This window comes from Biomphalaria glabrata, chromosome 18 (genome assembly GCF_947242115.1).
Source record: "Biomphalaria glabrata chromosome 18, xgBioGlab47.1, whole genome shotgun sequence".
NCBI classification, from domain to species: domain Eukaryota; kingdom Metazoa; phylum Mollusca; class Gastropoda; family Planorbidae; genus Biomphalaria; species Biomphalaria glabrata.
Window position 1 is genome coordinate 12874551 of NC_074728.1, and position 24563 is coordinate 12899113.

The 24563-nt window shown below is 32.0% G+C and overlaps 1 protein-coding gene across 16 annotated transcripts in view; it reads left to right on the forward strand.

Annotated features, from left to right (window-relative positions):
• Window positions 1-24563, forward strand: part of LOC106054743 (CUGBP Elav-like family member 3-B) — a 483388-nt gene that overhangs the window by 453541 nt on the left and 5284 nt on the right. For 3 of the 16 annotated variants that reach the window (XM_056017159.1, XM_013210739.2, XM_056017174.1), the window contains 9 exons: window positions 9903-9982; window positions 11185-11322; window positions 13450-13506; window positions 14177-14384; window positions 16097-16174; window positions 17444-17602; window positions 18271-18327; window positions 18902-19138; window positions 20508-20677. In XM_056017159.1, the coding sequence (XP_055873134.1) occupies window positions 9903-9982; window positions 11185-11322; window positions 13450-13506; window positions 14177-14384; window positions 16097-16174; window positions 17444-17602; window positions 18271-18327; window positions 18902-19138; window positions 20508-20635 (1142 nt within the window). In that variant the 3' untranslated portion in view covers window positions 20636-20677. Of the gene's footprint in view, window positions 1-9902; window positions 9983-11184; window positions 11323-13449; window positions 13507-14176; window positions 14385-16096; window positions 16175-17443; window positions 17603-18270; window positions 18328-18901; window positions 19139-20507; window positions 20678-21889; window positions 21982-24563 lie in introns of all 16 variants that reach the window. The other 13 variants (XR_008775895.1, XM_056017161.1, XM_056017162.1 and 10 more) reach the window with 13 other exon arrangements.

Below are 24563 nucleotides of genomic sequence, written 5' to 3' on the forward strand. Positions count from 1 at the left end.
GCTCAGAGATAATGTCAACTTGAGATGGTCGGCTTTTCAGTTAACAACTGACATCGTTCCGTAGCACGCAAAATGAAACCAAAAAAAAACGAAAAACAACTTACTTTTACACAAAGTGATCAACATTATTTGAATCTGGTTCCGATGACAAGTGGCAGTTGGTAGTTCCCTTTGTGGAGCTCTTCTTTCTAGTCACCAGAGGCCCCTCCCCCCCTTCCTATGACGGCCCCGTCTCTCGAGTCCGAAGCTAAATGTACAGGATCATGCGATAATCCCATATCCAGACACGCTGACGTGGCGTGAAGTCATTAGAGACAATGGTCCCGGGAGACAGACGAGATATATGTAGAGATGAGTGAGCCTGGAATCAAGATTCGCTTTCTAATTAAGTGCTCATCGGAGACCTCGCACCAGACATCGGAGAAATCTGTGACCAGAATAACGTTATTTCCTAAACAAGCAACTCGGGCAACTCGGACATCTCGTAGACTCAGCTAGAAGAAATAAGAGAAAAACTGATACATTTGGTGTAAGACAGCTTTGAAATACGAATTTTTCAACATTGTGATACGAATTTTACGGCATTAAAATACGATTTTTAAAAAAGTAAAACTTACAAAACAAAGTATTTAATTAGTAAAATCACCAATGTAACAAACACGCACACACGCACAATCAAAATGACCCTTTTTCTTTGATCTATTCATCATTACCGTCATCTGTCTCTAAGGGGTAAAAACAAAAACAAAAAAAAAGCCATACTTTCCCCAAAACTCCCATCTGCTATCTTACTGACCAATCGATGAGTTCCAATCTCCATTTCAAATCTCACTTTCCCAATCGCCCGGAAACACCCGAGCGCTGAAAGATCATCACATTACATGAACAAAAAGAAAAGAGCATTCCACAGAAGTTCCAAGATCATTACATACGCTCAAAGACGAGTTTCTCCGAGTGGCTGACGAAATTATTCTATGCATACCAAGCAGCCAACTAATACACAATTCTGGAGTTCCCTTTTTTTTTTCCAGTGCGTATATAGTTCAGGCTGCGTGTTTTAACATCTAAACATAGACAATGGACACAAGGTTAGATCTAGGAAGTTCGACTGACACATTGCTCCAACTTGCTGACCAACGGGGAGGAAGGGAGATCGATGTCATTTAGCCCCGAATTCTCGTGAATGGAGGGAGGCCATTGATAGTAATTTTGTGGAGACTCCTTCAATCTTCATGCTTTAATATAAATGAACTAAATAAAATTTAGGTGAGAGTATTTGTAAAAAAAAAAAATTCTCATTTCCCTATTTTTTGTATAATTAATATTCATATTTTGTTAACAAACTATTTAAATGCATTTTTTTTTTATGTTGAGCGCCCCCCTCCACGCGAGAGGCACTGGGCTACTTTTTAGTCTTACACTGTCCTAAATACAGACCTGTGATGTACTAAACAAAATTGACATCCGATCTATCTTCTTTGAGACGTGAACTTATGTGTTTGCTGTAGCATTGCCAGATAGAACTGTTGGTAAATTTAATGTAAATTTAATTGGTGAGATAGATATTGATTGGCATCTCTTGTTTCCGATGGCCACAGTCATACTATCCTGTAAGTAGCAGCAGTCGGACCGTTTTTCAATGGCGCTGTGTGAGTCTAGTCGAGCTAGAGAATGATCAATCTGTATAAATGGACCTACACATTTCTCTAACAATGTCTGACTCCAGGAGTGTAAATTTAGGGAAAGCACTGAAGGAGGGGTTATAGCTGGGTGCGGGGTGGCGGCAGCAGAGGGAGTACTGGCCCGAGCGATGTTATCAACTGTCAATAGTACTACATATCCTCGCCTGGCCCAGAGCCATACATCAACATTGTCGCCTCGATCCGCGGCCATATTTTTTGGAGTGTATTTGCCATTCTGTCGTATCCCCCCACGTTGGCCAGATTTCTGATTGTAACAAAGCCGAAGCAAAAAAAAAAAAAAGAAATTTTTCTTTCCTCTACGTTACCCTCTCCGCCTCACTCACTCTTTCACACACACACACACACTTTTGTTTTCTGTTGTGTTTTTTTTTTTTTGTGTTTTTGTTTTTTTCATCCTTGATTTTTTTTGGTATGTCTTATCAGTACTATTTGACTTGATTTCTAATTACTTTTGAATATGGAGATATTGAATCGCCCCCCCCCCTTTTCCCATCTCATTACTTTCTAAATATATCCCTCCCCCCTCCCGAATTATTACTTTTTAAAAATGTATTTTTATGAGGAAAAAAAACGCCTTGCATATTTAATTTAAAATACCGGAAGGGTTTGCCGTTGCACCTAAATCTAGCAAGCCACGAAATAGTGTGTCATCAGATTTTAAAAATTAGGTCTAGTTTATGAGATCTAAATATGACAGTAGGACATTTTAATACAATCCTGATGGCGGATTTTCCGCTTTCGGGGGGCCGCTAAAAAACAAAGTCAACATCGACTTAGAAACAGCGATTGAATAAATTAGGCAAAATGATCAACTAGAACCGCATGCCAGACATATCGACCAAAAAAAAAATGGAACAAAATAACAAAGAAGCCTCTGTTTGTAAAAATCAGTTTTGGTAATTGTGAAATTTTATTGTAGGTAAAATATACTGCTGCTAAAAGCTGCCGTCGCTTAAAGCTACGCCTACTGTACAGATGTCTTCCCTTCATTCGTATACTATTATAGCTCAATCAGAGGATTGACAGAGAACAATTAGCACCCCCCCTTTTTTTTTCACCAAACAAAATATTGACGTTCATTAACGTTTAATTTTTATAAAGACATTCAACAAACTGTCTTTGATTGTCACATCAATCCAACAAACTGTCTTTGATTGTCACATCAATCCAACAAACTGTCTTTGATTGTCACATCAATCCAACAAACTGTCATGATTGTCACATCAATCCAACAAACTGTCTTTGATTGTCACATCAATCCAACAAACTGTCTTTGATTGTCACATCAATCCAACAAACTGTCTTTGATTGTCACATCAATCCAACAAACTGTCATGATTGTCCCATCAATCCAACAAACTGTCATGATTGTCACATCAATCCAACGAACTGTCATGATTGTCACATCAATCCAACAAACTGTCTGTGATTGTCACATCAATCCAACAAACTGTCTTTGATTGTCAGGAGTCTGAATGAACATTTCAAACAAAACAATTGTGTACGAGGCTGGCTAGAAAACTATTTTTAGATGTTTCTTAGTAACAAAAGAACATTCGTTCTCTCGCTTCTGTTGTGCGTGTGTGTGTGTGTGTGTGTGAGAGAGAGAGAGAGAGACATAACGATTAGACCAATAGAAGAAATGTCATGCAAAATTTAAAAAAAAAAAACGTTCTTTTTAAACAAACCTTATATGAGGGAAACAACACATTTCTAACCATCTCTCAATGCTGTATGATTTGTTTCCGCATTTCAATATCAATTCAAATAATTAATTACCACTAATTAATTGACAATATTTTTTCACATTTTTATATTGGTTTATGCTTTTTTAGGTACAATAAATAATTGTGTAAAGTTTCAGCCTGAGCCGAAAACGGGAAGTGGAAGAAATAACGTGAACACAATTTGTGACAGACAGACAGACAGACAGACAGACGGAGTGAGCTGAAGCTTTGTTTATAAACTAAACAACATATAATACTTTAGTAATACAACAATGATCTGGCGTTCAGAAAGTTCTCTACTGCTCTAAGCTCGGACCAACAGTCGAGAGCTGTACCGCGCACTTTTTATTTAAAACCAAATGAGAACCATAGAAAAAACAACTTACTCTGAATAAAATAGATATCCTGATAGATATACTGTAGCCATATACTTTCCCTATATTTCTCGACATGGATTCTATCTTTAGAATTGCAACTCATCTAACCAAATCAATAATAGTTGGCAATGGAACGTCCTGGTCTAATAGGGCGTTCATTCTTTTTTTTTCTAGACACACTTATTCCCCCTGATCGCACGCCATAATATAAAATAACTCAAATGGTTGGTTGACACTAATAACAGGGGGCGCCAAGTGACTGTATAGAGTGGTCATGTGTTTAGAAAGTCTTTAGTGATCTTTTAATGCTGAAATCAAAGGGGACCACAAACACAGGCTGCAGAAGTTTAAGGGTTAAAGTACTGTTATCAATGGAGTCAGGATGGAGGTAGCAATTTCAGAACGTGAATAAAAAAAAAAGTGACCGTGTTTAGTGATAAAAAGGTTTCGATCCGTCGCGATGCCAGGCACTTCAGCGTGCACAGAGCAGTGGATGTCTTTTGGGCTCCAATGACCCACTTTTGGAAAGCGCGCACCTCCCTACGACCATCCCGCAATATGACATTGACTTTTTATGTGGGACAAACGTTCTGGAATATACAGATCCATAATTAGTTTCCCATTTGACTTTTAGCGATGTGGTTAACCCTCCATACCCTTTCTTAACCAGCGTTCCTTTTCTTTCCCCTCGCTGTAATTTGAATCGTCCTATATCTTTGAGCAATCCCAGACATCCTTTAGTACGGCTGTAACGTGTGCATCCATAGGGCCATTGGACTAATGGCCGCCTATGTACGAATAGCTATCACCACTAGGTTTCATGATCATATATTCTGCAATTTTCAAGCTTTTATTGAGCCGTTTCTTAAATGAATCGGTCTCTAGTACATTCGTGTCTCAACAATGACTAGTAGACTGACAGGAAATATATTCACATAATTTGGTCCTCACACCAAAACACAAATTTGTGTAGGTCATAAGCAATTTACCTAGAAGAGTCAGAAATATTTATATCAATATTTTATAGTCTTTCAGATAGATTAGATTAGATTACATTTTACCAAATTATATTAGTTATTCTGGATAGTTTTTTGAAAAGGATTTCTTTGTAGCATGATAATACAGTAACTTCCAATTCGTAGACACCGATTCGAAGTCGTAGTACTTCTGGCAAGTGACAAATAGATCCAGTAATGAATTGCTTCAGGTCAATGAGAAATGATGTGATGATCACATGACGTGACAATGATTTTGTTTAAGGCCATATCGTGATTTCTTGGAAGGCAAAATGTCACCGCTGTAGTGCGGGTGCAGTGGTAGATGTGATTGCTGTCTGATGCAATGATGTGAAAGTAATGAGGTAAACCAATCATTCAAATCCATTATTTGGAGAGTAGTTCTTGGAACTGAGTCACAAAGTTTGGAGAGTAGTTTTTGGAATTGAGTCACAAATTTTGGAGAGTAGATCTTGAAATTGAGTCAAAAAGTTTGGAGAGTAGTTCTTGGAACTGAGTCACAAAGTTTGGAGAGTAGTTTTTGGAATTGAGTCACAAAGTTTGGAGAGTAGATCTTGAAATTGAGTCAAAAAGTTTGGAGAGTAGTTCTTGGAACTGAGTCACAAAGTTTGGAGACTGGTTTTTGAAATTGATTCAAAAAGTTTGGAGAGTAGTTTTTGGAATTGAGACGTAAAGTTGGCAAAAGTAGTTAGTAGAATTGAATGTCAAGTTGAAAGACTGGATACGTCGACATCTGTTAAAAAGGCTTATAAAATATTTATGAAAAAGCATATTGTTTTTTTTTGTTGTTTTTTTAACTCAGCGTCTTGTTTCATCAAGTATTTTAAAAACTCTGACAAACAAAATAATGAAATGAATTTCCCTTTTGATTTTAATATTTCCATAATTTTTGTGAAATTAACGGGGCTCCAGTGAAACTGTCCGCAGGTTGACCGTTGTAAATGTACCAGTATATTTTCCCCCTCATCTTACATCAGAAATCTTTTCTTAAAACTGTTCACCATGACCAGAGCGACTTTTCTAAGCTCAATGTTTGTTATTACTGGTTCTCGACCACGTGACGTTCAGTGCTCATCTTCTATTAGATGTCTGGCCTGACAATACAACAAAATCAGTACTTCATTTGGTGAACACCTCGGCGTGGCGAAGAAGTAGGCTCAAGTACAGTACTCTCCCCCCTTCTGCCCCATTTCTTCCTGTTTCCCTCCTTCCATTTTTCTGAACCCCCCACTCCCCCTCTCTCCCCAGTCCATTGACTCTGTGGCCCTCTGGTCGGTTTCGATTTCGTCATAAGCATTTTGACTGATTAGATTGTACAGTGAGGACGAATGTCGAAAGCTGTATCGAATGTAGTCTCAATGTGGATCACTTTGGCCGAGTGCCAGTTGAATCTTTAACAAGGATTTTCTCCACATAAGCTGTCTGTCTTGACGATCTGTGTGCCGAGAGGTCTCTCTGTGTCTGTCTTGGCGATCTGTGTGTCTGGATGTCTATGTGTGTCTGTCTTGACTTTCTGTTTGTCTTGAAGTCTATGTGTCTGTCTTGACGAATCTATTGGTCTTGGTGCGTGTCTACTAATAGTGCCTGCTCAGCAATAAGTGTAAATGTTTGTTCAACTTTCTTGCGACTTTTTCTCACTGTTTATACTTGAAAACAAACAAACAAAAAGATTGTCATCATCGTTTATGTTGGTTGATGTCAACTTGATGATAAGCATGGCACTAAAGATGTCAACATTTTTAAACAATTTTAAATATATCTTTCATCGTTTATCTCAAAACATCTATAATTTTTTTTTACTTTGTTAAAGAATCTTTGAAAAAAAAAAGTTAGATGCCATAAAAAGGTTATTGTCTTTAGATTCTCTCTCTCTCCTCTATTTTCCCTCATCCAAAACTCTCTGTTTTTTTTTAATCTTTTTTTAACTTCTTTCCTACTCACATACAAACTCTTTCTTTCACACACACACAATCTCGTTCTCTCTCTCTCTCTCTCTCTCTTTTGTTCTCCTTCCAAGTGTCCACACAACCAGGCGCAGCCCTTATTTCCTGTGGTCTTCTTTGTAAGACTCTCCTTGATTTATTGCAGCATCCGTTCGATTCCCAGTCGAGGCGCTCTAATCTCTCTCTCTCCTCGTTCACTCAATCACACCATAAAGCTAGCTATACAGAGCTAAATATACATACAGCCAGCCATACAAATTTAAATATACATACAGCCATATAAACCTTAATATACATATAGCCATACAAAACTAAATATACATACAGCCATACAAACCTTAATATACACCCTAAGCTGTACAGCCATTTATTTAGCTAGTTTGCTGTAAATATTGTACGTACCCTCAAATCGTCAGATTTAGCCTTTCTCGTCTGCTGACCATTCCAATAGATTGTACATAATGTTTGATCCGGGTTTCCCTTCCAAGCCTCCCCAACATTTCCTCCTTTAAAAAAGAAGAGCTTGAATTTACATAACTGTTTCCCATACTCATGGTTCGAAAATTGTAAGGGCAGATAATTAGCCCCTGTAATCCCCTGTGTGAATAAAGTTCTTTCTCCCTCCATTTTGTCAGACTAAGGGGGGTAACAAAATAGATGCTGCTTGTAGGGAAACACGAGTCTAAACCGTTTGATTTCCCAGCAATCACATAGCTACCACTTCTGCTACCACTTCTGTATTCTACATCCATAATGAGACGGGATCAGCGATTCCATTCTTTATGCAAATATATGACCCTTCATTCTCCCTGCGGATAGCCAAAAAAAAAAAAAAAACTTGATATATTTTAAAGCCAAAATTTGAGGTTTTTTTTTTATTTATGTAGATCTAGGCCGGGAAAAAAAAAAGGGGGGGGGGGCTATGGGCTATGTACTAGAAGTAACATATTCAAATCTTGAAATAAAAGGGACATGATTCCTGTCTGTTCCGTGCGTTTACGTCTTAGGTTCGCCTGTATAAATTATCTCCCATATCATCCCTCAGATATTTGTGTGTTGACCTTTGTTATACAAACACCAGTGTGCCATCATGTCTCAATTATTCTTCGATGTATATAAATCTTACAATATGTTTTTTTCTTCTTCAGTTTTTCTTCATGCTAAAAATTCTTGCCGTATATTACTCTATGTTGTCTATTTGTCAAATGAACTTTTCCTGTAGGCCAGAGACATTGTTCTAAATTTCCTTTTCTTTAAACTCCAGTAGTAGCGGTTATGCACTGTCCTTTCTTAAAATGGACTCTTCCAGTAGGTCATACATTGTTCTATGCTGTCTTTTCTTCAAATGGACTCTTCCAGTAGGTCATACATTGTTCTATGCTGTCTTTTCTTCAAATGGACTCTTCCAGTAGGTCATACATTGTTCTATGCTGTCTTTTCTTCAAATGGACTCTTCCAGTAGGTCATACATTGTTCTTTGCTGTCTTTTCGTTAAATGGACACTTCCAGTAGGTCACACATTGTTCTATACTGCTCATTTTTTTCAAATGAACTCCTCCATTTCATTGTTGTTGTTGTTTTTTTTTTACCATTTTTCTTCATATATCTTTTGCCATCAAGTTAGTTTCAACCATATATTTAAGTCATGGAGTCATAAAGACAATTATTATAAACAAACAAATATTAAACTCGTACAGTCAAAACCTACTAACAAATAGCCACAATCCCCCCCCCCCACCTCCAATACGCTCTTAGTAAGCCTACCCAAAGTGTTTCAAAAAGAAAGAAATTGTTTGAAAGATGTAGACTATTTATTGGAAGAAAAAGTTACCATTGTAGAAATTACGCAATCGACTTAATAATTTCTCCACTATGGACAGACACTTTTGGAGCCAACACGTCCTAAGACTTTTGTAGTCATTTCAATCTCGGTTTGCATGTAGAAATACATTTGGTCTAGTGCGGTTCAACATACTCAACGAATCACTCAATGAATCATGATGATTTGTTTGTTTCATTCTGTGTCGCTTTGTTCCATTTGCCATTTGGGCCTTTAGGGGAAAAGTACGAAAAAATGTGTGTGTGTGTGTGTGTGTGATCCAGAAAGGGGAGAGTAGGAAATGAGAGAACTGTTGAGGCCAAAAAAATCAATTAGGTTAATGAAGAGGGTTAGCTTTTAGATAGGGCGTGAGTCTGTGTGTGTGTGTGTGTTGATAAAAGGCTGCAAGAGTCCAGTATTGACATTCAAACAAGCACAGGGAGATAACTCTCATGGGTAAAAGGAACAGGAGAGAAAAAAAAGTTGTGAAAATAGTTCATGCGCTTGCATTTTTCCCCCCTTTGCAATATTCATGCATTTTGATTGCTGCTTGGTGTCCAGGCCGTGCCTGTGTAGTGAGGGCAGGGGAGAGGCCTACCCAGAACGAAACGTGCATTGCCAAAAACTCCATCCCAGAGACATTTCCAAAGGGTGCATAGATATCATTGGGACATTGATCCTCATTTTTAATTGATAAGAAATTAATATCATCATCACTCATTTTCCAAGCTGGTGAACATGTTGATTGACTGGACCACAAAGTGATTGACTAGACCAAACAAAATTGACTAGAACACGTGATTAATCATTGTCACACACGTTTGATAAATTTTAAAAAATCCAAATTTTTTTTTCTTGCTATCTACTTGTTAACTATTTTGTTCTTATTATTGTAAGTTGTAGTCTTTCACATATTTGTTTACACAAAAAGAATAGAAGTGTAAAAAGTACTTGATATAACATGGCTAAATGATGGGGCAAAATAAATGTAAAAATGAAATAGAAGTTATTATGCAAAAAAAGTCATCACATCATCTCATGTCTGCTTGTGGTTCCCTCTGGGGTATGGGCCACCAACTACCAAGTTACATTTGTTAACGAATGCAGATTATAAAATGAAAGCTTTTTCACAGATGGTAGGCAAATATTAAACTGGGATTGGGTGAAACCTGTTTGTTTTCAGTTGCCTAGACGTACCTTTGGCTAGATGTTTGTTTACTATCATTCTACTCTCTTCTTTTAGATGCAACAAAAAAAAAAAACAATTTGACACATGCAAAAGTTTGTAACTAATGTAACTAATTATTTCATCTGCAGGTTGTGCATTTGTGAAGTTCTCCAATCATCAAGACGCGGTCGCCGCGATCAACGCTTTACACGGGAGCCAGACGATGTCGGTGAGTTTGAATCATGACCTAATCACCATAAAGCTAGGGGTCATGGCGGCAGTGATAAATGCTTATCATTTGAACTGAGGGGTTTAGAGTTCAAATCCTTTTGATAGCTGGGTTTTTGAACTTTGAGCTGGGTTTTCGAACTTTGAATTTTTTAGGAGTCTACACAACTCTAATGGATACCTGACATTACTTGGATAAAGTAAAAGCAGTGGGTTGTTATGCTAATCATATGACATCATTGTTAACTGTCAGCCAGGCTTTACATTACCTGCATTATGTATCATTACGTCTGAAAAGGGGATCTCTTTTATCATTATAACATTTGTGTGTGTGTGACATTTGTGGTGTACAGTCAGAGTTTTAAATCTAGCACATGATTGTTATATATATTTATATTTCAATTCAAATAGTAGGAGGTTACTGTTGTTTTATTTTATATGAAATATAGCAGTATGAGGTAACTACATTATCATTGGTAAGGGGACAGCCTTATTTTTGAGACAAGGTTCACAATATTATTTTTTGAAACAAGGTGCACAACCTTATTTTTTGGTATGAAATTTAGCTATGTGAGACTACATTATCTTACATTTAATATTAGATTGAGCAACAGGAATAACTATTTTACAATTAGAAACAACGCTAGTAGCCATTCTTCTTTTTTTTTTTATTTTGTGTCCTTTCATCTCAGTTATCTCACAATCAGGGTAATCATCAGCATCATCATCAAATTCCATGAGTTAGGGCTTGTATCTCAGTCATTTCACCATCAGAAACATCATCATTTTAAGATTTACCTCATGTTTTAGGACTTTTTTCTCTTCTTTTTGTTTGTAACATTTCAATGCATATGTATAGTTTGTCCATCGTGGTTTGATGATGACCACTTTTGTCATCCAGGGGGCTGAGGGCTTTGCACTGGGGTTTTGTGCCTCCTCATTTGGCTTGTGCGACTTATGCTGGAATGTTCGACTGCACACTGGGCAGGTTTTTCCAGCTGGAGCTAGTGTCATTGGCCTTGCTTTTCTTCATTTTATACATTTCAATGTAGTCATTTGTTGAATTTTTTTTTTTTTGTGCATCACAAACATATTCTTTAGTTTGGGCTCGATTAGAATTAATTTAGGTGTGTTAATACTTAAAATGTAAAAAGCATTGGATAATCTAAACTACAACATGTTAAATGTATTTGTAATCTTCAGGGCGCCTCCTCAAGTCTTGTAGTCAAGTTCGCTGATACAGAAAAAGAAAGACAACTACGCCGAATGCAACAAATGGCTGGACCACTTGGACTGTTAAATCCGTTTGCTCTCAGTGGCTACAGCGCTGCATATGCTCCGGTAAATATAAATATGCATAAAAAAACTTTTGTTTTTACATCATTTAATTGTCCATTTGGTTTTAGAATGTTTCTTTTTAAACTTAATAGGTCCTGACATAACTAGTGAATAATAAGACATCATATTTCTGAGTAGAAGAAAAAAAAGGGCATAAAGCCCATAATTAAACTATTCTGGCAAAAATTAACTTATATAACTATTCTTATATTATTTACAAATCAGTTATCATAAAAACAAAAAAACAATCAATTTTTGTTTCTTTTGTTTTAAAAATGAATATTATTTTTAGATAAAAGAAAGTGTACTTTTCTGACAATATTATTTTTGTTCATTAGTTATGTCAGCTATAGTTTTTTAAAACATGATATTATTGCTAAATATACATTTAAAATTTGCACATTTTTTTTTTTTTTTTTACTTCTAAAACTTCATTTTCTATTTGTTCAAGATCTTTTAGAAACTATATAATAAGGACAAACAAACATTGATAAGTTGAATGTATTAGATATATGGCTTTTCAATTTAAGTAAACAATTTCCTATAGAATTTATATTTCTCTAAACTGCTGTTTGTCCTTATAATATTTATAATTCTACTCGGAAAAGTTTCTTAGGTGTTGATAAACATTTAATTTTTACTTTATTTAGTTGATGTTTAGTTATTAGCAAAACCTTTTTTTTTTTTTTTTTGTCTTTTCATTATAACAATTTTGTTTTTTAAACATTACTTTTTTGTATTTGATCTTTTTAAAAATACATTTTGATAGTGGGAATCAGTTTAATGCTCTCTAACATCCATCTAAAAACCACATAAAATGTATTTATATAGGCTTTCCAAAACATCTTGCTGTAAAATTCACTATTTAAGCATCAAAAGCTCTCTAGACTTTTAAGTCATAAATGCATTTATTGATTTTTTGTAAGATAATATTGACATTATTTTTGGTGTTTTACAAATTACCACCAATTAAGTTTTAATTAATAAATTCTATTGGATACATTTAGTTTAACTATAAAGACTACTGACATTTGAAATTATTTGTTTCATCTCGTTAACTTGTTTTTATTGATCATTTAAAAGTCAGAGAGACACCAGAGCTATTGATTGCTTCTATTAATAATAGCTATAGACTCTTTTTTTTATGTATTATCTGAAGCAGTTTTAAGTTGACTTTTTTTTTCTTTTTCTGTCTTCCAATCATTGTACTTTATGCAAACAAAAAAATATCAGCATATGAACTTTTTCAGAATATGGCACTGGTTTCCTAAAATAGGGTTGAGAAATAAAAAAAAATGAATTATAGAAAGAGCTAAAAAATATCTTTAGTTCCTTCAATCATTAAACAGGAGTTATGCAAAAATAAAATAACATCTTAATCTATTGAATTCTTTCATCATAATCTAATGCACTGTTGATAGTTTCTATATTAAGTAACTAATCAAAACATTTCCATTTACTTTGTCTGAGTAGTTAAAAATGTTTTTTGAGTAACAAGTATATACTAAAAATTGCTTTTTTTGTGAAACCTTTTGTCTGCAATTAGGTCTATGTGCTTATTGTATGTTGTTGTTTTTTTCTTTCTTTTAAGCATTTTTTATCCATCTATCTTTTGTTTGATCAAAATATTATTTATTTGCTTATTGCTAGCTTCAAATATAAATGACTAGCTTTTTAATCTCTTTGATTTGTTAAGCAGACATTTTATTTTAATTCATACCACTATAAGCTTTTGATGGCACCATGAATTTTTGTGTGTGGATTTAAGTTAATTCTATGTTTTTTTATTACCTCCTTTTTTATTATGTTTCAGCAATCTCATTTTCTAATGTCATCCACTATTTCCTGACTAAAATAGGTCTACTGTCAGTTCTTTTATCATTGTCTCTTTCTCTAACATATCAGATAGTTTGACCGTCTTGGCTGAAGTGTTATGGTTAATTGTCGTTTTTTAAATTCACTTATGCTGACATACTTTCTACAAAAAAAAATGAATAAAGTAAAAAAAAAATCGGCTTGAAATGAATTAACAAATTTTGCATGTATTCACTAACTTTAACAATGTTTTATGAAAAAAAACAACTGAAAAGAAACCCAACCCCATTGTTGATTATTTTCCCTTGTTCATAGGTGGAGTCACCATACGAACTGGCTCGAGTAGGCTCTTTCGAGACTTTGGCACCACAGGTGAATATTTTACTCCCTGGTTTTTTTTCTCCACCCAGCTTGACATTAAGTTTGCAAAACTTCCAGTAGATGCCCCCCTTTAGCTGTAGATTTGTTATCTTAGACAAACAATACCATAAAGATATTTAATGCTTTTATTTCTCAGTTTACACTAGTAAGATTAAATATTGTTCTAAATGCAAAATTTGTTTTCATATTTCATTAATGCTTTAGATTATATTTTCTGTTAAAATCTAGATCTGTAAAAGAAACTATTCATGTTTGAATTCTTTCTTTTCTAAGTTACTACAACCATTCAGTTGGGATATTTACCATGTTGTCCTAACCTATTTTTTAAAAATACTTGCCAATCTACATGAGTTCAATGTTTTTGGTGCAACGAGATACACAGATATAATTCGTTAGCATTATGTAAAGTAATACATATATTTAAAATGGCATAAAATAAAATGAATTGAAATGCTTTTTTTTTCAAATATATATAAATGCAAATGTATTTCAATGTACACATTTAACTGTGTATGTATATATATTAAGATTTTACATTTCTATAAATAATTTAATGATTATTATACAAAAATATAGGCTTTTGTTTCAATATTTCAAAGTGCTAGTAAAAAATGTTCCCAAACCTAAAATGATTTTTTTCTTTGTTTTCTTTTGATTCCAGCCAGTATATACCAAACAGTCTGCTGCACTTCAGTCCCAGCAACTCATGCAGCAACAGGCTGCCATTATGGCAGCAGCTCAAACCCCATACCTAACCAATCCTGTCAGCATGCTGTCAACTCAGGTACAACAGTTAACAAGTTTACCTGCAGCTCCAAATGGTCTAGTCTCCACTGCCATCACACCCACCACAGCTACCCTAGGAAGTGGTAAGTTTGATTTAGCTTCTTTCCTTTGTCCACAATATAAACCTTTTTTTTTTAATTTTAAATGTCTGTATATCAAGAGCTTATCACAATGCTATATTTTCTATTTAAACAAAAATGAGCAAACAATATCATATAGTTGAATGAATAGCTCTTTATTAATTTAAGTATAATTATTTTAAATTCCATTTCATTCCTAGATTTTTTTTTCTCTAAAATATATTTGTGAAGGACTGTTATTTATTTTAAATATATAACAGATAACTGAATTTTAAAAAGTCCTAAAACTGATAACGAAATGTTGCATATTGAAGATAAGTTCTTCATATACATATTGTTGGATCTTACAATACTTGTATGTGTTGTTTTATTTTAGTATTACAGAGAAACTCTGCAATATGTTGTGTTCCTCATAAGATCATTTGTTTATTTGTTGTGATGACATATTTGTAAATGTCATAAAACTAGAAAGAGTTAAAAAAACAAAGATAATGATTACTTTAACAATAACCATCATTGTTGTGAAATGAAAACAAATGACAACAATTAAAGTAAAATGTAATTTATTTTCTCTTATTATATCCTTCTAAAATAAAATCTGAATTCTCATCAAATTTTGTAAAGCTGATTATTTGTAAATTGTTTGCTTTGTCCTAGCTCTAGATGTTATGTCTTTAGAAAGCATTTTCAGTCTATGTTTGTGTTTATGTGTTTCGTTTCATTGACAAAATACGTCTATAACAAATAATTGAATCCATCTTGTCATGAGGAGATAACATGATATTTTTTAGAACTCCTTAATTTAAAAAAAGGATACAACGCTTCTAGGTCCTTTTATTAAATTACTGAACATAAGTAGAATTTAAGACACTCCCTTTTAACACCTAAATTTAAAAAAAATAGAAAGCTTCCTTCCTTCAAAAGATAATTTTTTTTTTTACTTTTTATTTTAGTTAATTGCAAAACTAATTGTCATCAAAAACAAGCCCCTCTATTTTAGAACTAGCCCATATCTACATCTGGCAAATAAAAGCAGATCAGCATTTGTTAATTGAATGTACTATGTCTTTTTGGTTCACATAATTTCATTGCATGTCTTGCAGTTGTTTTTTTTCATTGGCTTTTATTCCTTACATTTTTTTTTTACAAGTTGCTTTTTTTATGTACTTGCATCTTTAATTGATTACTTCTCTTGTTGTATTTGTGTGTTGGAGTTGGCTGCTGCCTTTACTCTTTGGCTATAAAAAAAACGATAAAAGACATATGTATTGGTCAAAGTTTAAATGTCATCATTATTACCTAAATTGTTTTTTGTTTTTTTTAAGTATAACTATCTGGAGAAACTATTCAGCTCTATAACAAGCTTACATTTGTCCACTGAGTCAACTTTTAATCCCTAACTTTTTGTACTTCTTCACAATCAAAAAATAAGTTCAATCAAACAAAACTATACATTTATCATTTGTCTTTGTTAAAATATTTCTATATTTCTATATTATGTAGATGTATGTATTTGATCCAATTCCAAATTTTTTTTTATCTGATTCAAACAAACAAGAATGAATAAAAAAAAATTATACTTAAAGAAAAATTCATTATAAAATAAATAACAGAAGGAAAAAAAACAAAAAAAACAAGGGTAACTAACTAAATATTGCTAAACATATATTAAAAGATTGAAGAAAAGTCTTAAATTAATATGTTTATTTTCAAAGAATATGCCAATGTTTGGCCATACCATTGGCGTGACGGACAGCTTGATAAAATCAAGAGTCTGGAGCATCATTATTCTGGTAAATGTTCTCTCTCTCTCCCTATATCTTCACCACGCTTTGACATTTTCTGCTGAAATATTGATTCTAATCAGCTTTTTTAATGGCTGGGTGGGGATAAGCTTGGAACGTTCACACATTACAATTAAATTTTTTAATTTAAATTATAAAAACCTTTAATTATTTTTAACTGAATTTGAAAAGAAAAAAAAAAGGTCAAGTTAATTACATAGACATTGTTTTTTTAATCTTTCTAAATAAATATTTAAAATTAAAATCTACATCTGTAACTACACATTTAAAACACTCCTTTCATTTAAATATTTCTTCCATTCTAATTATATGCATTGACCTTTGTACTACTTTGTATTTCTGTGAAATATTTTGCTGTTTTAGTTTTATATGTGTTTCACTATTTTGAATCTATGAAGTGTAACATAGTAGTGAGTGTTTGTAGAAATGTAGGTTACTAATCATAGTTGTGACTTTGATTTTTATCTCATTTTAAGTTCAAAATACATTTATGTTTAGGATGTGTTACACACACACACACACACGTTATAGTTGTTGCTTTATTTTATTTTTTTATTTAATTTTTATTTATTTATTTTTATCCTTTATCTGCTATCAACAAAGTCACACACCTTGTCAATTTATTTTTAATATTGTGCAAATCTTCTGTTTAAAACACTGCTATTATTGTGTATATATTGTCTGATTAAAAAAAATTGTTCTTTTAATCTTTTTTAAGCAATTTAGAGCTTTTAATCATTATGCAATTCTTCCTGTGTAGATATAAAAAATAATAAACACGATCAAATACAAATATAAATCATATTCTAAATTATATATTAAAATAATTTTTTTTTTAATTGGAAAATTTTAAAAGCACTTGATAAATATATATACACAAAACGGTAATCTGGAATGGAAAGATTTCACTATACCTTAATGAACTAATTAAAAACAATTTGCACATTGCCTATAGTGAATCTGTTGACCAAATTTTCATTTTCAAGTCAAATAAGTTTTTGTAATTTTGGCTTCATTTCATTTCAGCTTGTTTTAATCTATTTTAACATAATGCACCTGGTACCTTGTTAAACAATCTTTTTCTATTTCATATCAAATATTTGCAACATTGATACATTGTTGTTTTATTTTAAAAAAAAAGAAAAAGCACTTAAAAAAATAAATAAATAAATAAAAGTATAGCAAATATATGTACTTGTTTTACATCTTTTGAACTTGTTCATGAGTTGATGTTGGCTTGACTTCAATCACTTGCAGGTTCTTTCTCTCCACTATCAGGCACTCCAACGCCCACTATTAACGGAGCTCCACCGAGCATGTTGTCACCCACTGCTATGGCATCCTTCCCCATGCCACCATCAAATGGAACTGCAGAAATCTACACCAATGGCATCCCTCATTACACAGGTTTGTATTGTATGTATATTTCATATTCTTTCATGCATTGTGCAGGACCTGGCAACTGTCAACATGTTTGAGCAACCATATATGTAGGCAAGTGATCTTGAAACTAACTAACCCTATCCTTCCTGTTTACTTGGTAATGGATTGCATCTTGTCTGTTTTGTCAAATTAAGCTCCTATTTGTATGTCATGATGTCTTTTAGTAAATAACTATGCCTGTGTATGTTTTAACAAACACCTTGAATTTGTTTGGTCCTGCATTCTGCATTTTTTAGATATAAATTTAGTGACATGGTTCTCAAATTCATTTTTTTATTAATGCTTGTGTGTTTTAATACACTTGTTTCACCAAACAAAAAAAGCCCTACCAAATATACCCTATTTAAACAGTATGAAATATATATATAATATCACAACAAATAATTTTGAGAACTATGTATTTATTTTTAATTAGTAATACTTTTAAAAATAAATTAATTACATTGAAAATATTTTTTGTTTTGTTTGTAGAATAAAGTTTAAAAAATAATATTAAATTTTCATAATATTTTATTTGAGATTATTAAATAGATAATATATAATATTAATTTATAATATATTAATACTATTATTAGTATAATTTTAAAAAAAAAATTATAGTTCTCGCATTTGGCAATATGAATTGTTTTCTTTATTTTCAGTGACGAATGGAGATCCCCTTCAAGCATATGCTGCTATACCATCATACGCAGGCATTGGTAAGAAGTTCCTACAACTTAAATGACCATTCATTTAAGAGTGTGAGGGCTGCTTTCAGCAACATTTGTAACATGTTTGCACATTTTGTTACACTTTAAAAGGGAAACACAGGCCTTCTTCATCTAATGATTTTGCATTTTATGTTGTTTTTTTTTAAACAAACCTGTAAGATTGCATAGTTGACAGCTAAATTGAAAACGATTCAGATGTAAAACAAAAAGTATCTCTACTAATAATTCTTTTCAAAGCTATAATTTAACAAATTTACCAAATCATAATTAACCTTAAGCAGCCTTCATACATTTGAACAGGCTATAAAATCGTGTCATGAAAACTAATTCTAGTCTTTAAGACATTTTAGTTAATGTTTTTAGATAATAAACAAATATTCTGATTCTCATTTACAAATCGAAACATCATTTAGGAATCACGCTAGTCTTTTTTTTTTAGCAAATTATAATATGTCTTTACTTTTATTTATTTTTTTTAAGTATGTCTTTGTTATCAATTTTCTCTGTCATCTTTTGCCTCAAAAATTTGAATTTCAAGTTTTTAATGAGGTTCTGAATACAGTCTCTTTCGTTTCAGCAGCATATCCTGCAGTGTATGGTGGATTCCAACAACTGGCACAGCCAGCCACTTTGGTGCCCACAGCTCAGAAAGAAGGTCCTGAAGGCTGCAATCTTTTTATCTATCACTTGCCTCAGGAGTTTGGGGATGGTGAGCTAGCCCAGATGTTTGTGCCATTTGGAAACGTGATTAGTGCTAAAGTATATGTAGATAGAGCAACAAACCAAAGTAAATGTTTTGGTAAGTTAGAACTGTATCTTTCTAGGCAAAAAGTAAAACATGATCATAATGAACATGATTTTATAATAAACGTTACTATTTCCATCTTATTCATCATTGGTAGAGGTGATATTTATAATTGAAATATGTGTTACTGTTAGGAGACTGCTTACTTGTTTCTCTGTATGATTATAGTAAATAATTATAATTATTACTAATTTACATACTGAGAAATATTACCAATGCTATTTTTATGACAAATTTATATTAAATTTATATTTCTAAATACAAAATCTCTTTAAAAGTAACATGTATAAAAATATTAATTTAATAAAACTTTAAAATCCAGAGTTAATCTTACATGTTTTCAAAAAAGGGAAAGGTAACCATGTACAATGTTAGTAGAGCACTTGGCAATTATGCTGGTTATTTGGAAGTCAAGGATTTTGTTGAGATTAGAAAGCTAGTTGGTAAAAAATAAAGGTGGTTAATTTTTGCGTATGTATTCCATTTGTCACCTGCTTCAGAGGTCTTAGAGCAGTGGTTCTACAACTGTGGTCCAGGGGGTCTGCCAGATGACCATCCACAGAAAGATGAAAATCGTATACAATTAAAAATAGTATCTTCTTGTCTAAAAGCCATTTAAATAATAATCAACTTACCCTTGTATATCACATACGATTCTATGACAAGCTAAACCAAAGATTTGAAGACATTTTTCCCTTTTAATTCCCAACTGGGGTATTTGAACTTTTTTTTGTGTGTAGATAAACTCAGATCACAGATGTATCCATACTAATAAAGAAGAGCTTAAACAAGGAACTTAAACCAATGTTTAATTTGTAGTTACCAGTCATTGTTCAGAAGCTGTTGACTGCCTTCCCATCTTAATATTTAGTACAACATGGATTCATTGCAGTAATGAACCTCATCTGAAATAAAAGAAACCTACTAAAATATGTGCTTGTTAAGATTCGCGGTTGCTACTTACAAACATTTAGCTAGACATAAATATCTTTATAAAATCTCATCAACGTCATACAAGATTAGAAGTCACTAATATTTAAAATGTATTTTAAACAAAAGCTATAATCTCAATAAACAAAATGTTTTATTATTTACATTTGTAACTTATGCAATTTTCATGTTCGTAGGCAAGTTTTCACTATATAAAAGCTCCCTGTGTAAAAAAGTTTGAGAACCACTGTCTCTAAGGAAATCCTTTCTTCTCTTTTTCTTAAACCTTTTCTTTCATATTTCTTTGATATTCTTTGAAAGTTCAAGGTATCATTGCCTTTACGCTTTATTCAATATTTTCTGTTTGTTTAGTAATAGTTTTGGGAGTATTGATGCATCATTTTCTTAACAAAAATACTTTATTCTATCTTAGGGTTTGTTAGTTTTGACAATCCTACTAGTGCTCAGACAGCTATTCAAGCTATGAATGGATTCCAGATTGGAATGAAGCGCCTAAAAGTGCAGCTCAAGCGCCCCAAAGATGCCAACCGACCTTACTAAAGGCTATGATTTATGTGAAATAATTCTACACATTAAACCATGGTAAGTTTTTTAGAATCCTATAATAAAGCTACATTTTTGTTGACATTATTCATTGAATTAAAAATGGAAATTAAAAAACAGGTAAGATGGGTAAAAAAAATAGTAAAATTTAGGATTTTTAATATTATGAAATCAATAAAATAAAAATGAAATACTCAAAATATAAAAAAATAAATATTTTTCCCCCACAATTCTTATTACTTTTAAATTTTAAATTAGTTTTAGTAACTTAATTAATAATTATAAAACTAGTTTTTATATAATCATTTAGCAATTACTTTTGGATTGTTATTGGTTTTATTGCTTAAGAATAACTAATAAAAACATGTATAGAAAATAAATTTTAAAAAAATGAAAGATTTAAAAATTGTCTCATAAAAACAAATTCTAGCCTAAATCATGTTCAAAAATACTTTAAATGATGTACTGTTTATAAGCAAGGCCTTTTTTTGTTTTCTTCAAAAATATGTATAACACATAATATTCAGAAAGATTGAAACTCAAAAAGTTTTATTGATACTTTCAACTAAAAAAATAAGTCTAGTGAATTGATCAGAGGCATGTACATACATTAAAATGATGCTATTTAAAACAAGAAATACTCACATATTCCCCTTGATGAACTCTGTGACTATGAAATATTGAAGAAATGTAAAACTGTTATTTGAAGGATAATAATGAGGAGAATTCGATAATGCAAAGTACATTTTTTTTCTGTAGTAGGAATAGCTAATCTTTTCGTGAAAACCATTTTCATTTTGTAAAAAAAAAATATTTAAATTCTTGATACATACAAGTGTATCAGCTAATAAGACTTGTGTTCTACAGTTAAGCTTCATTAAATAAGACTAGATTGTCATCGTTTTGGTTGATAACTTTTTTAATATCAGTAAAGAGAATACAGCAGTAATCCTTTCCAACAATCAATTTTTTTCACTTTCAAAAATAATTTCATTTTGGCAAATCAGACTTAAAACTGTGTTTGCTATGTGTTAAAAAATATTTTTTTTAGTAGTGTAATCTATTTTATTTTAGGTTTATTTACAAAATTATATTTGTATATTCCTGAGCATTGTCAACTGAAATGATAACAATAATATAATTTCTCTCCTTTGCCCATAGGAAATTTTAAGTGTTTAGAAATTATGTCAAATAATACAAACATTCTTTCTTCTTCTTTTTTCTCTTTTTTTTTTGGTCCAATTTATTCAGCCCTCCTACAGAGGCTTGCACCTCCACCATAGGGGGCTTGTGGTTGGAAGGTGTTCATGCCAATCACTCAACTTCTCTTCCATCACTGCGGTGTAAGTGGGCGGGATTTGTTCATATACAACCTTTGACATTGTCCCTATATTTATCTGCCTGTGCTCTTGAGATCTAGTTTTTTTTTAATGTTTTTATGTTCTCGTCTTTCTATGTTTTTTGTATTTTAATTATTACATTTTGTAACAAGTGTGCTCTATGGCAGGTTTGATTGGTTGATTGTTTCATTTTACCTATTTTTTTTGTGTATTTAATGCTATGATTGGACAGTAATTAATTCCTTCTTTCTGTTTGTTTCGTTTATGTTTTTTTTTGTGTTGTCGTTTTGTTTATTTTACAACAAAACTATTAGAGTGACATATTGTGGCTTTTGAGAACTTAATTATTTTATAATTATAGACAATGTGTATGTGGCATTTTTTTTTCGACACGTTTATGGATTGGTTCGTATGTTTGTGGCTCTGTGCGTTGGTTTTGTTCACTAGCTGGATTCATGGCATTTTGGGGACCAACATCTAACACATTTCTTGTCATTTCTTTTTTATTTTGTTGAATAATATCTTCAGTTTCAAAGGTAACAGTAAATTCATACAAGTAAAGACAGCAGTGATGTGGCTGCAAGAGTTTAAAAAAAAAAATCTTTTAACATTTCCTTTCCATAATGAAAAATAATTTTTATCCCAGCAGATTGCTTGTAAAATTCAAGCAGAAAGAGTATTGACTGAGGGCTTCATACTTAAAGACAATGAATAGAATTTATCATTTTAAAAAATCTTTTTTCAAGTTTAGTTTTGTGGACAAGTCAAGTAATCATTGTTCTCTAGCATCTAGTAGTTTTCAAACAAATTATTGCACTCACACCTTTTTGCTACATGTTTTAAATCTTCAATGATTGTTGAAATAAATATTACTTTTTTTTAATTTCATTTTACGAATCGGCCAAAGTAAGGTTGTCACCATAGCCTTAAAAAGGGGAGGGTAGAAATCACTTTCAGGCTCTATATAAAGTTGACTAAAATGAAAATCAGTTTCTGGCATTAAATATTTTTAAAAGTTGTGGGTTTGCTAAGAAATATTAAAAACTTGCAAATAAAACAAAATTAAATGCTTAAAAAAAAAGTTGTAATCAGAAAGCCGAATAGAATGAGTTTGAAGGTTTAATCAATGTGTTGGTAGCAAAAGGAAAGGGAGCATCATGTACTTGCTGTATAGTTTATGAAATCTGACCACAAATTAAAATCTTTTCTTAATGTACAGGCTATTGGATCTCCTAGAACAATTGGTCTCTCACAAAATACAAAATTTTAATGTATTTTTTTTTTTCGCTGTTTACTGGATCAATAAAAACTTTATTTCTGTATATTTGTCAAAAGGTCAAATTTCATGTCATTTTGTATTAACATTTGTGACCCTATAACACAAATAAGGATTGAGGATTGGTATTATTAACGTCAATGTGTGTATGTTGATTGTAGGTGTTGGTTCTACTTGTCTACTAATAATAGCATATATTTTATAGTTTATTATAAATCAATTTTTATGCACATTTTTTCTTTCAATAATGTTTTTTTGAAAAATGTATATAAAAGTTTATAATTTAATCCGCTTAAAGATAACATTTACATATGACAGGAACAAGCATTATTCTTCTCATGGGCAGTGTGTACATATATTTACGTTTAAATATTTGGTTAAAGGAAGAATTTTTCAATTTTAAAAAAATACTTCAAACCTTAAATTGTGAGTAGGGTCAAGATGTACTTGTAATTTCAAATTAATTTTGATTATCTATTATTTTCAGCTTTATTGCCAGATAGAACCAGCAAGTGTTGAAGACTAAGATTTGTTTTGTTTAATGTTTGTTTGTTTGTTTTTGGTGCAGGTTTAATTAGAAAACAAGTTGTTACGAATTATTGCTTCTTGTAAAAGATTATGTAAAAGTTCCAAAGAATTTTTCTAGAAAAATTTTTTAAATCTTTATTTGCTAATTTTTTTTTTAGCAAAACATTGTCTTAAACAACTTGTTTAATAAATTGTTTGTTCCATTTTGATGAGCAAACTGTGTCACATAATAGATCTAGATATTACCCATTCTTTGTTTAGATTTGTTTTTGTTGATTTTATGGCCAGATTTTTTCTTTTTTAGTTTGGGAAGATCAATATTTTCTTATCACCATAGTTGTTTTTTTTTTTGTTTTTTTTTGTTTGTTTTTTTGCACAAATAATTTTTATCTGTTTAGCTCAGTGATTCCCTACCAGATGTTTCCATTTTGTTATGGTTGAGATGGCTAACCTCTTTGATAGCTCACTACTCCATGGGTCGGGAAACGCTGGTTTAGCTTTTTAAAAAAAAAATTATTAAAAAAAACGCAATTACGATCTTATATCCTACAGGACACACTTACTCTTTGATCTATACTGACAACAATCTAGTGTATTTTTTATGTAATGTTAATTATCTTATACTTATATACATGTCTATAATTGTTGATGTATTATATGATCATTTTTTTTTTACCTGGAATATGTTGATATTGCAAAAAAAACAACAACTAAATTTGTGTCTCACTGCTGAGTACATGTTTTTATATATAAATATTTTAATTCAGGGGGATTGTATATT